At 51.1% G+C, this 12,773-nt stretch overlaps 1 protein-coding gene across 3 annotated transcripts in view; it reads right to left on the reverse strand.

Moving 5' to 3' along the window:
• MEGF11 (multiple EGF like domains 11) overlaps positions 1-12,773 on the reverse strand; it is a gene marked incomplete at both ends in the record, with an annotated part of 235,534 nt that overhangs the window by 26,933 nt on the left and 195,828 nt on the right. For all 3 annotated transcript variants that reach the window (XM_082649571.1, XM_082649570.1, XM_082649572.1), the window contains 3 exons: positions 3,678-3,780; positions 4,858-5,021; positions 5,981-6,101. In XM_082649571.1, the coding sequence (XP_082505697.1) occupies positions 3,678-3,780; positions 4,858-5,021; positions 5,981-6,101 (388 nt within the window). The remainder of the gene's footprint in view (positions 1-3,677; positions 3,781-4,857; positions 5,022-5,980; positions 6,102-12,773) is intronic.

A 12,773-nucleotide genomic window follows, 5' to 3' on the forward strand; every position in this document is an offset into this window, starting at 1 on the left:
CCAAGGAATTCTCTGGCCTGTGGTTGTTGAAAACAACCTGTTCAGACTGCAGGCCGAGGGACCCTGCTGCTCTTGGGAGGCGCGCTGGACTATGGAGGAGCTCCACCGTCTGACCTCCAATCCCTCCTGTGCAGCAAGCACGCTTGGTTAGGCTGCCCAAGCCTCTTTCCCATAGTTGTAGGCTTTTCCCTAAAACTGTATGCAGATATTACTGTGATTAATAAAACACAATGTATGCAAAACACCCCTGAATTCATGGCAGCTTGTTGCTATCATGTTTTCCCCCAAATCAGTGGATGTTAAAAGTACAGCTACTCTCATGTGTGGGATCCTCCAAATGTTTTCATGTCAAAAAGGTGTCCTCGCGCTTCCCTGGTGGCACAGTGGTTGAGAGTCTGCCTGCCGATGCACAGGACACGGGTTCGTGCCCCGGTCTGGGAAGATCCCACATGCCGAGGAGCGGCTGGGCCCGTGAGCCGCTGAGCCTGCGTGTCCCGAGCCTGTGCTCCGCAACGGGAGAGGCCACAACAGTGAGAGGCCCGCGTACCGCAAAAAAACAAAACAAAACAAAAAAGGTGTCCTCTTTTTTGGAGATTAAGAACCACAGGTGTAAGGTGATTACGCTCAGATTGCTGCAAGGGCCCACTGGGTTCTAGGATCTGCCAATTGTTCTAGTCTAGGCCTGGTTCTGTGAGTGTGGGGCTCCTGTCTGAGGCTGTTATATGTCCTAAGAGCTCCCTGGAACTTAAGACATTGGCATCTAAGTGGAGAGAAGGGTCCAGGGTTTCCCCTTGAGTGGAAAAGCCAGTTGCACCGGTGCAGTCAAAGGGCTTGACCTTGGCCTAAAGGGAGGCTCTCCAACTACAGCTTCTGAAGAGGAGTGATATCATAAGTTAGTTGCCTTCTCTAGGCCCTGTTTTCCCTATTGTTGAATGGGGATAATAATCCCCCTTAGGGGTCCTTCCCATTCTTACCCTTAGGGAATCTCTTTGCTTTATCTTTCAGGGCCCCCTACACATCCACACTGGTGGGTAAAGCTAGGCTAAGAATCTATATATTGTGACCTCTAGTTCATGTCACAAGGCTAGCAGCAATTCAGCAGCCCACATCCTTCAGGGACTGTTTTGGGTTTTGGGGTCTTCCTTCTCCAGGAAGTCTCCCTGAATGTCTGCCTAGGGATTCAAGCATCTATTTGATAGTGGCATACAACTTTGTCCCTATCATTTGAATATTTCATATATATGTGTCCTGTGAAGACAGGGACTATGGCTTCTTGACACTTCTGACTCTCTTTATCCAGGTGCTCCTAATGGGCAGGGAAATGATCTTGGTCATTTTTGCATCTCTAGTACCCAGGACAGTGTCTGGCACACAGTAGGTGCCCAGGGGCTATTGCTGTTGAATTTTGCCATTTACTGCTGGGCCTAGCACAGTGCCGGGCACATGGTAGCTGCCAAATAAAGACTCGGTGATGGCTCGAGTCAGTAAATGCCAACTGAATGAATAAATGGTTCCCCTTTACAGTGCACTCCAGTGTCTCCCATCCTGTTGTCACTAATGTCCTGAGACCTTGGGCAGCTCCCTTTCCTCATCTGTAGCATAGGAGGTTGGAGCGGAACATCGTCAAGGTCTCCTTCACTTCAAGGGGAAAGGCCATACATGGTTATAGGCCAGCTTCTTTCAATTTATTTCAGTAAACACTGAGTAAGCACCTACCATGTGCAGGGCAAGGTGAATTCGATATCATGCCAGTCAAGAAGTGTGTGGCTAAGGGGGGCAAGGGGAGAAGACACGTACATGCTTAGAGCAAAGAGAAACAAGTGTTGAGCCTAGGCACAAGCAACATGCCAGGGGCTCGGTAGTCAGCAGTGGGTGGGGAGGGCTTGCCGAGCAGGGGGCTGGGGCCTTTACCCTGCGCCCTCACTGTCTTTCCTTTGTTTCCTTCTGCTTGACAAATCTCAGGACATCAATTGCTCCTTTGAAACAACTTCAGGACCACGTTTGGGAAAATTAGTTTTAGAACAGCAGAGACCTTGCTGAAAGGTTGTCCATCAAAGACATAATTTTTAAGCACCACATGTCATTGGAATCTTATCGGTTCACTCGAAATTAAGGCAATGAAAAATTAAAATGGATTTCCATTTGGCTCCAGCTAAGAGTCTAGGGTGCCAGTAACCAGTGTGGAGCCTAGTTCTGTACTAAGCGGCAGGGCAAGGGAGTCAGGTCGGAGATGCTACAGAGGAAGCAATGTCCCCAGCCCTCAGCTGCTCAGAAACTTTCTGGTTGCGGAGAACAGAGGTTGCCCAGCAGCCTGGTGTGAATTATTCATGTGAGGACCTACACTGCCAGCAATGCCTGTATTTCTTTCTCCTTGCTGTCCATCACTTTGGGAATGGCCAGTGGGTTCGTTCACGTAACATTAACACTGTATTTGTGGCTTACACTTACTGAGCATCTATTACGTGCCAGGCACTGTTAGCGCTTACAGGTATTAACTCATCTAAACTTCAAAATGATCTTGTAGTTATAAGGATTATAATTATCTGCATTTTATGGATGGAGGATTCAGGCCCTGAGAGGGTAAAGGACTTGCCCAAGGAGGTCTGGTGCCAGCTCTGTGTTCTTAACCATTTCTCAGTGTGTGGCAGGCAGTGGATACAGTGGTGAACAAGGCAGATGTGGTCCCTGCCTCCACAGAACTGATGGTCAAGGTGAGAGGCAGATAATAAACAAATCGTTACTCAAATCAGAGTTCAGTGACAATTGAAGTAAGTACAGCAAAATGCTGTGAGAATTAATTAAAGGGGCTCTTTCATAGTCTTGGCCAGGTTGGGGAGGTGGTAGTATCAGGGGGAGAGAGCCTTCCCAGAGGAAGTCATCTTTACGTCGAAATATGATGGATGAGAAGGTGTTATTAGGTGAAGAGAAGGGGAAAGAGTGATCTAGGCAGAGGGAATGCACATTTGAGGCCTGGAGTCAGGGACGGTGGTTGGCCCAGGTGGTGGAGTGAAGTGAGTGATGGGAGGGCGCAAAAGAGAGGTGGAGGAGTTGGGCAGGGCCTTACAGGGCCATGTGGACCCCAGGTCACTGTAAGGATTTTGGATCAGTGTCTTGGGACGCCATGGAGGCATCCTGAGCAGGGACTGATGTGAACGGATCTGGCCACCATGTGCAGAGTGGGTGCAGCTGTGCAAGAGGGGAGGCCCACAGAAAAACGGGAGGCCGAGGCAGTGCCTGCTGAGAGATGGTGCTCAGTGGACGAGGGTGGTGGCAGTGGCTGGTGAGAAATGGATGGACGTGCCATCTATTTAGGAGGTGAGCTGCCAGGACACATGTAGGGGCCAGGAGTCTGAGCCTGGGCTAAGGAGAAAGTTCCCTGTCCGCCTCTCCACCATATCCCCTGCAAACACAGGTTGAGCACCCACACCTCTGTCTGCATTTTTTAAACTGGTCTGTCCCTAGCCCTTAGAACAGAGCCTGCACATACTAGGTGTTCAATTCATATTTGTTTACTCAAAGGGAATGAAATGGAGAACTGAAGCCCAGAGGATATAAAGAAAAGGTGCATATGTAGGAAGCAAGAAGAAGAAAAGGTGAAGGAACAGTCAAGAGAAGCAGGAGAATACCAAGAGCTCAGTTTCACAGGACCAGGATGGTGGCATGGCAGAGGGGGTTACCTGTCCATCCGGCCAGGCAGCAGCAGTGGCCTGTGACGGGATCGCAGCCATCGGCGTGGCTGCAGTCACAACGCTCACTGCAGTTCAGCCCAAACGTGCCATCCTGTGGAGAGAAAAATGATGAGACCTAGATCCTCAGAGGTTCTCACACTTCTTTCGGATGTTGATGACAAAACTGAGCCACTGCCCAACAAGGATGAAGAGAAACTGGGGCTGGAGCACTGTGGAGGCACTTGTTATAACTGGGGATCCAGTGAGGCTACTCCAAATAATTCTTTGGCTGCATTACGAAGAGTATGCAGTTTGGAGGGAGGGAGGTGTGGTCCTGCCCTACCTCTCAATGGTCAAGCTCAGAGAGCTGTAATGATCATTAATTAAAATTGTAAATGAAAATGCACCTTGCAGATTTTTAAACATTGATCACATGTGAGGAATGACTATGATTTTTTCTTTGTGGGTAAGAAGGTGGCGGTCAACATTTGTTGTGTACTCATCAGGTATCAAGAGTCTCATATAATTCATTTCTCTTAATCTTCACAACAACTCTATGAGATGGTTCCATTATATTCAAAATTTAAAGATGAGGTGAAGTAACATGCTCCAGGTAACACGGCTAGGATGAGGCAAAGGCAGGATTGGAACCCAGGACTGTAGGGCTCATTCAACAATATCCTATCGGTTTAACTTAACTTGTATCTTAGACTAAGATCCAGGGATTAAGTCTAGGTGGGTTATTACTGGATAATGCTTGGTTTAGTCCTCCCAACCTTGATCATAAAATTATAGACTGTTGGAACCAGAAAGAAGCTTAGACGTTATTATCAAGGAATGGCAACTCTGATGGATTAGTAAGAGCTGTCCTGTAGCACTGTGTCAAGAAGGATTCTGAAGCTGCATCTGGGCTCAGGTAAATGTGCCAGAGTCAATAATGTTTCCCAAGAGCACCCAGGGGAAAGTGAGGCCACATCACCATATCTGCTAAGTATCTGTCATTTTATAGATGAGAGGGCTGAGGCCAGAAGTAGGACAGAGGTTAGAGCTAGGGCTGAGACCTGAATCCAAGTGTCCCACCACCTGGTCCAGTGCTCTTCTCTGTGCACCTCTGTGGACAAAAAAAACTACAGGGGAAGGGCATGGGGGGCTGATGGGCCCACCCTGTCCTTCCCCACCCCACACTCACCGGGCAGGGCAGTTCGCAGTTGTCCCCCAGCCAGCCAGGGGTGCAGAAGCAGGAACCATCGGTGGGGCTGCAGGCCGCCCCATTGGCACAGGTGCAGCTCTCGTTGCAGTTCAGGCCCCACGTCCCACTGGGACACGGCAGGGTGCAGTCGAGGCCCTGCCACCCTGAGGGGAGGGAACGAGGCTGTCACCTCTCCATCTAGGCCCAGCATGGCTTTCTGCCCACTCCCCCCAGCTCTGTACAAGGCATCACACCCAAACCACCCCTCCTCTGATTGCTAGGTTAGAACACACATTCCACATTCGGAGTCCACTCAGAAACACAGCAAGGCTGTTGAGAGAGCAGGGGCTAGAACCTGGGTCTCCTGCCTCCCGGTTCTCACTGTTTTTGCCATAGGTGGGTGATCCCACCTGGGACAGGGAACCAGTGGAGGCGGAGAGGGCTATCTGTGCCGAGGGTATACTCAGGAAACTTATCTCAGGGCCCTGTGTTTTGGTGATAGGCTGATTTCCCATTCTGAGGCTGGTTACTGGCTTATCTGCCCTCAGATCCATTTCTCCCCTTCCCCTGCTCTGTTCTGTATCCCAGGGGGCTGACCCCTGCAGCTGCTCCCAGATGGGCTTTCCAGTGGGAGACCTGGCCGGTGATGGGAGGGCGGGAGCAGGAGAGATGCCAGGTATCTCCTCTTCCTTCTCTGCTATGAACAGGGCCTCTGGTGGTGGCTGTGTCTCAGTGCTCCAGCACCATCTTGCAGCCCCTCTGCCCACATCCCAGCTCCCACCAGATGGCCCTCACTCCAGGCTCTGGGAACTCCACTTCCTCCCTTTGTCCCTTTCACCCTGGAAGTGGTAGCAACTGTGGGAGAAGCTACTACTTTCTGGGTTGCTCATGTTCCCTTGTAAGTCCTTTCAGCTCTTCTAACACTGTGGTAACAAATCCCCTTTATTACATTCCTGCTGTTGAAGTCCCTGGCATGGGTCTCCTTGGCTGGAACCTGACATATAGGCTCCCCGACCCTGCATGTGGGTGGATGGGGCAGGAGCAGCCCAGACCCCTCAGCCGGCAGCCCACCTGGGCACTGTGCACATCTGAGGGGATGGGATTGGGAAAGAAGGCACATTACCCTCCTTGCAGGTGCAGGAGCCATCTACTGGGGAGCAGGTGCCACCGCTGTTACAGCTACAGACGGATGAGCAGTTGGGGCCGTAGGTCCCTGCTGCACAGGGAACTGCACAGACCTCCCCCTAGAAAAGGAGGAGGGGAATTTTGGGTCAGAGGTTGCCCCATGCTGGGTGGTTGTGGCAGGTAGAATAATGCCCACTCCCGCCTCCCCCCACCATGTTCTAATCACTGGAACCTGTGAATATGTTACCTTACGTGGCAAAAGGGACTTTACAGGCATGACTAAGGACCTTAAGACAGAGGAAGTGTCTTGGATTAGCCAGGTGGGCCCAAATCACAAGTGTCCTTATGAATAGAAGATGACCAAAAAGGTAGCCTCGAGAAGTCCTCCATCTGCCTGCACTGACTTTGAAGATGGAGGAAGGGGGCCACAAGCCAAATAATGCAGTGGCCTCTAGAAGCCAGAGGCCTCATTTTACAGCCAGCAAGAAAACGGGGACCTCAGTCCCACAACCCTAGGAACTGAATTCTGCCAACAATCCAAATGAGCAGAAAACAGATTCACCCCTAGAACCTCCAGAAAGGAACACAGCCTGCTGACACCTTGACTTTAGTCCTGTGAGACCCATACCAGACTTCTGACCCACAGAAATGTAAGACAGTACGTTTGTTTGGTTTGAAGCCACTAATGTGCTAATTTGTTACAGCAGTGATAGGAAAGCAATACAGTGATCCTCACTATTTGGGGGAGGGGTCAGGCCTCCAGCTCTAGGATGGGCAAAGCCCTCAGGAAACTTGACCCCTGAATCTGTATTAGGTCACAGCAGCATGGAATTTAACCCTCTGCCTCTCAACCAATCTTATTTGATTCTCACCAGCAACCCCTTGATGCAGATAATAATACCCTATCCCTGAACCTCAGAGAAGTTAAATGTAAATTATAATAGCTAATGCCCATTAAGTCCTTTCTCAATATCCAGCACCATGCATACATCATCTCATTTAATCCTCATAAACCTTCAGCAGACAGGAACTAATGCCTCAGCGTTATTCCCACTTAATAGAACAATTGTCAGAGAAGTTATGGAATTCAGCCCAGGTCATGGAGCTAAACATGGCTGATCTCTGTTTGAACCAAGGCTGTCTGCTTAACCATTCTGTCACCAGGTGTCATAAACCAGCCTTCCTGGAAAGCATTCTCTGAGATGGAAGGAGTGCCTTCATCCATCCTGAATCGTGAATCTGGGTGACACCCTACAGGATCCACTATACCAGGCCTCCTTGGGTGGGCTCTCAGCTCCAGTAAGGAGTTCAGAGTGAGGACAAGTCACAGAGCCACCAGGAATGGGAACTTGAGAGGCCTTCAGGGGTGGGAGCATTTAATCAGAGAAAGTGGGGTAAAGGCTATCCAGGTGGGAAGAGTGTGGACAAGAGTACAGAGGAATATGAGAGTTGGGAATGTTCTAGGGGTAGCAGGAGGGGGAGTTTGTATAGGGAGGGGCAAGGGAGATATTTAAGAGGTGTTGGTAGCCTTGAATGCCAGGGAAGTAAGGTGGGGCTCTCTTCTCAGAGTACCCAGGACGTGCCTTCCCCACCCAGGAACCCACGCTGGGGCTGTCTATATGGTCACTGGATGTTGAATTCCCACTGTCTCCCGCTAGGGACCATCTCCAGCCAGCTTCTCAGGTCTTGCTGTGAGGTTTACTACAGGAATGCTGATGCATGGGCCAGGATACCAGAGCTTGCCTGGGCCCCACTAGCTGTGTGACACTGGATAGATTACTGCCCCTCTCTGAGCCTCACTTCCAGCATCTGTGAAACGAAAGTCTTGAAGTAGGGGAGTCCGGGCAACTGGCCTCACCCCCATTTAGGTCACAGAGAGACCTTATGGCCCTTGGTGAAGAGGCTCTTCTCTAGCCCTTGTCTCCTGTCCCACCTGCACAGGCTGGGTCAGGGAGGAGGGTCTGGGAAGTGCAGAGTCCTGTACCAGAAGGTTCCATGGTTCCCACTCTTTCCCCTGCCAGTCCTTGGCAGACCCTGACCAGCTGGAATCTGTTAGCGCTCCCATTACCCAGAAAATTCTAACTTCTCCAGAACTATAAATAGCCCAAAAGAATATGTTTAAGCTCTGAGGGCCTTGGCCGGGGTGCAAATTGCGTGCTCAGTTTATGATTTTCTCTGTGTGAGTTTACTTTAAGAGGAAGGGTTTTCTCTCCTGCCATCCTCATTAGTGTCTCCAACCCCGGTCCTCCTAGGAGGCCTCAAGGGGCCTGTGAGTCCAACTGCGGGTCTGCTGGTGGGGCTCAGAGCGGACCTACCACCCTGCCCTGCTCTAGGGGGCAAGATGCAGAGCACCCACCTCGAGATATCTGCTCTCCAGAAGGCTGCACCAGGGCCCATTTTCTCCCAGTGTAGCCTGTGCATGGATATGGACAGTCAGCTTGGCCTTACAACAGCCCTGGGAAGCCCCCAGGTGACAGGACTTTAGCTTCCCAGAGAAAGAAGTAGAGACAGAGAGGGGCAGGGACTTATCCAGGGCCCCATGGTGTATCAGTGAGGGCGAAGGAGAAAGAACCAGATCTTTCCAGAAAGGTGGCAGAGCCCAGTGGTCAGAAAATGGAGTCTAGTGCCATCCTGCTTCCACTACTTATTCACTGTATGACCTTGCACAATTTACTAAACCCCTTGGGGACTCAGTTCCTCCATCTGTAATACAGGAATAATAATGCCCCTACTTCATAGGACTGTTAAGAGGATTAAATTAGTTATAGATGAAGCAGATAGAACAGTTCCTGGCAGGTAGAAAGCACTATAAGAGCTATTATTACTACAAAGAAATAGTATCTCTTATGAAAAGAATACACAAGACCCTCAAAGGTTTCAGCAGAAGGCATCTCTGGAGGAGGGATCCATCTCTCACTTGATGAACAAAGGCCGGGCCCCGTGCAGGAGAGGAGGGCTGGCGTTCACATGGGGCACGTGACCTCACGTCCCCAGGTTCACCCTCCTGCCACCTCCTCCAGGCTGTCTCCCTGGTTCCCCTCGTCACAGCTGAACAGGCCAGACTTTTCCCATGGTTTTGGGGGATGGAAGATGACCACTCACTGAGGGGCTACCATGTGCTGAGAGCTGTGTGTTCCAAACACTTTCCATTTGTTAGCTCCTGATGGCAAAAAATCCAGATGGGGAAGCAGGCAGCTTCTACAGGATACAGTTCTGCCCTGAAGGCCTAGTGCATCTCCCCCTCTTCCAGCTCGCTGTCCTGACCCGACCAGGTTCAAACCCCTCAGTAAGCACAAGTACTAACAGTGAAACTTTCTGTCAAATTCCCTACCTTCTGGCCTCTGATCTGCAGGTCTGTGTGTGTCGCTGATTGGCTGTCTCTGGTGATGGACATGCACAGCAAGACAATAATCAGCCTAACTTCTCAGGTTTAGACTTACAGCTCCGCCCACCTCAAGGTGTCCCCTGGCCAAGGTCTGGCGATTCCCAGGGTGCCCGTGTGCCAAGCCCCCCATGTGGCCATTCTCTCACCCACACATCTCCCCAGTTTGGTGCACCACGAACGGGCCTTAATCACGATGGCCTGTGTAGCATCTGAGCCTACAGGGGTATTTATGTCTACACTTGCTTAGGCAGTCAGTGTACACACCTGTGAGAGAGAGGGGAGAGAGAGAGAGAGAGAGAGAGAGAGAGAGAGAGAGGGAGAGAGAGAGAGAGAGAGAGAGAGAGAGAGAGAGAGAGAGAGAGAGAGGAGAGTGTGTGTGTGTGTGTGTGTGTGTGTGTGTGTGTGTGTGTTTGTGTGTGTGTGTGTGTGTGTGTGTGTGTGTGTGTGTGTCTCTCTCTCTCTCTCTCTCTCTCTCTTTCTCTCTCTCTGGGGGCACCTGTTTATCCATCTGTGTGGATTTGGGTATAAATCTGTGACTCCTTCCTCGTCCTCGTCCTTCCCTCCTGCTGTGTTCCCTCCCCAGACTACCTGTCCTGCCCTGGTGGGAACTGGGCGCACCAACAGCCACCACCATCCTAGCACCGTGGGGCTCCGGGTTAGCTCACATGCCTGCCTCCGCCCTGCGCTGTCAGCTGAGGGAGCCAGGGATCTGATTTTAGTCATGTCTAGATTCTCAGGGCTTAGGACCCTGCTGGTGCATAGATGGGCCCTCGATAAATGTTGTTTAATTGAAATGAGATGCTTGTGTGTACATGCTGGCTTCTACCATGGACAGAACCAAAAGGACTGGGCACCTTCCGTATGCTTTCTCTCTCATGCCAGGCAATTCACCAAATGTTTGCTGAGTGGGGGCCAACTCTGAGCCAGCCCTGGGAGTGGGCTCCAGGGACACACAGGAGCCTGTGACCTGCTCTCTGCTCTTGGGCAGCTCCAAGGCAGTGGCCACGCAGGGACACGCATGCTTGCATCTAGATGTGTTTATTTGTCCACTTATTTACTGTCTGTCTCCCCAAGTTAGACTAGAAACTTCATGAGAACAGGGACCTTATCTGTCTTGGTTGCCCCAGTATCCCTAGCTCAGTACCTGGCACAGAATAGAAGTGTTCTATGAATACTCTTGGACAAATGAGTGAGGGGCCCTGGTGGCCCGGGGTTCTGTGGCTCCCATCACACACAGGAAGCAGAATACTGTCTGGTCTAAGGAAGAGTCCCATGCTACCACACCAACTCTGAGTCTCCCTGGGGGCTCTTGTGCAAAGGGAAAGCCAGGCCAGATCCTGGTCTATGGTTCCATGCCCCATCCTGCCACCTCCTACCCAAACCCTGCCCAGCCAGGCTGAGGGTCAGAAGTACAGCTAGAAAATTACCCTGTTGGCCTCGAGTGCATCCACTCTGGAAGACAAGACCCTCCAAGCTGAATAGGATCTCAGAGATGATCAAATTCATTGCCTTCATGAGAAGGAGACTGAAAGTCAGAGTGAGCCCATGAGGCAGAACTGGGACTTATCTACCCTCTTCCCCCCAGCCCAGTGCCTGGCCCAGACCAGCCTTGAGTCCACGTCTGTTGATTTTTTCAGATTCTGGAAAAAAGGACAGGATGAGAACCCAGGGAAGTTGGGGAGTTTGTATTTGGCATCTCACATGTTTCAGATAGCCTAGCACCTCTGCTCACTCCCTCAGTTAAGGCCCTTTATTGAAGCTGTTCCCCAAGATCTCCATCCAGAATTCCTACACATCTTGCTGCTGGAAAACAGCTTTCTCTTCTGACTGATGTTCATACTAGGTAACATACAGGCCTTGGTTTCCTTATCAATTATATGTGGCTGTTGAAATCAATCAGTCTCCCCAACTTTTCACCACCAAGAGCCCTTGTTGGTATCCTCCCTCTACAAAGCTCTCTCAGTTTGAGAGACACTGCTGTCACTGTGTGCTGGTGTCTAAACAGGTGCAATTTGGCCAGTGACCACATGCCATGTGATGCAGGTGGCAGCATCCTATCCACCAACCATGACCTAGAAATTCCTATGATATCACCTATAACCAATCAGGCTTCTGATTAGCTCACGCTAACCTGGGAAATCACATAGAGTTAATTTAATTCTAATTAACAGCAGAAGAAAAACCTTGGTGTTTTAGTGACATTTGTCACAGGTAATGGAAGACTGCCTGTAGGCTTTGTGAAATGTTCAAAACCACTCCTGGCAACCTACTGCAGCCTCTGCATGTGTCTAGCTGGGAACCACTGGCTGGATCATGTCTAAGGACCTTTTAGCTCTCTCTGAGCATCTTCTTGCATGCAGTAGGGGTCTTAACCTGAAGGAGTGAGGAGTGGTGGGAATGCAGGGCTGGGGTGGGGAGCCCTCCTGGAATCTAAAAGTCACACCATCTGGGTGGCCACCTATTCTGCTAATGTGTGGCCTGGGACTGGTCACATACCCATTCCTATCAGTGGGGGGACAGCTCCTTGTGCCAGAGCTGGAAAGGATGTTGGGAATCACTTGGTCCGGCTACCTTGTTTTACACGTGAGGAAACTGAGGCCAAGAGGGGGAAAGTGACTTGCCCAAGGTCACACAGCCAATGCTAGGCAGAGATGGGTTTGGAACTCGAATCTTCTGGCTCCCATTTCAGCAGAGGATGCTAAGATCCCAGATGTGGTGAAACTCTGGGATAGCCTACGCTGCCCCTGCTCACTCACATCGACAGCACGCTCACCACCTAAGCACAGAGCATCCAGAGGACATGGCCCTGACCTTGAGGAAGGGCCACCGGCCAGGTCCAGACACTTTGGCCCTTTCTCAGCACCTGGCAGTTGATATCTGGGTGTTTTTATATTGCTATCTATCCCCATTACACTTGCATAGCCCGCCCCCCTCCTCCAGCCCAGGAAAGGGAGCCCTCCACTTCCCACAGGGGCAGGTCCCCGAGGTTCCAGCTTCTGCGGAGGGAAGCCTGCCAGTCCTGCTCAGTGTCTCCATTCTGTGAATAGGGATGGATGTGAACTCCTCCTCCCATCCAAAGGCCTTCTAATTATAGATGCAGCATAGGCTGTTAACATTTTGAACTTGATTTGAAAGAGCTACTGGCAGAACCCCTGGAGCTGGTCTCACTAAAGAGATGCAAATCTCCCCTCCACCTGCTTTCTTTTTGTTTTTTTGTTTTTTTTGTGGTACGGGGGCCTCTCACTGTTGTGGCCTCTCCCGTTGCGGAGCACAGGCTCCGGACGCGCAGGCTCAGCGGCCATGGCTCAAGGGCCCAGCCGCTCCGCGGCATGTGGGATCTTCCCAGACCGGGGCACGAGCCCACGTCCCCTGCATCGGCAGGCGGACTCTCAACCACTGCGCCACC

This window comes from Grampus griseus (assembly GCF_964374135.1).
Source record: "Grampus griseus genome assembly, chromosome: 2".
NCBI lineage: Eukaryota > Metazoa > Chordata > Mammalia > Artiodactyla > Delphinidae > Grampus > Grampus griseus.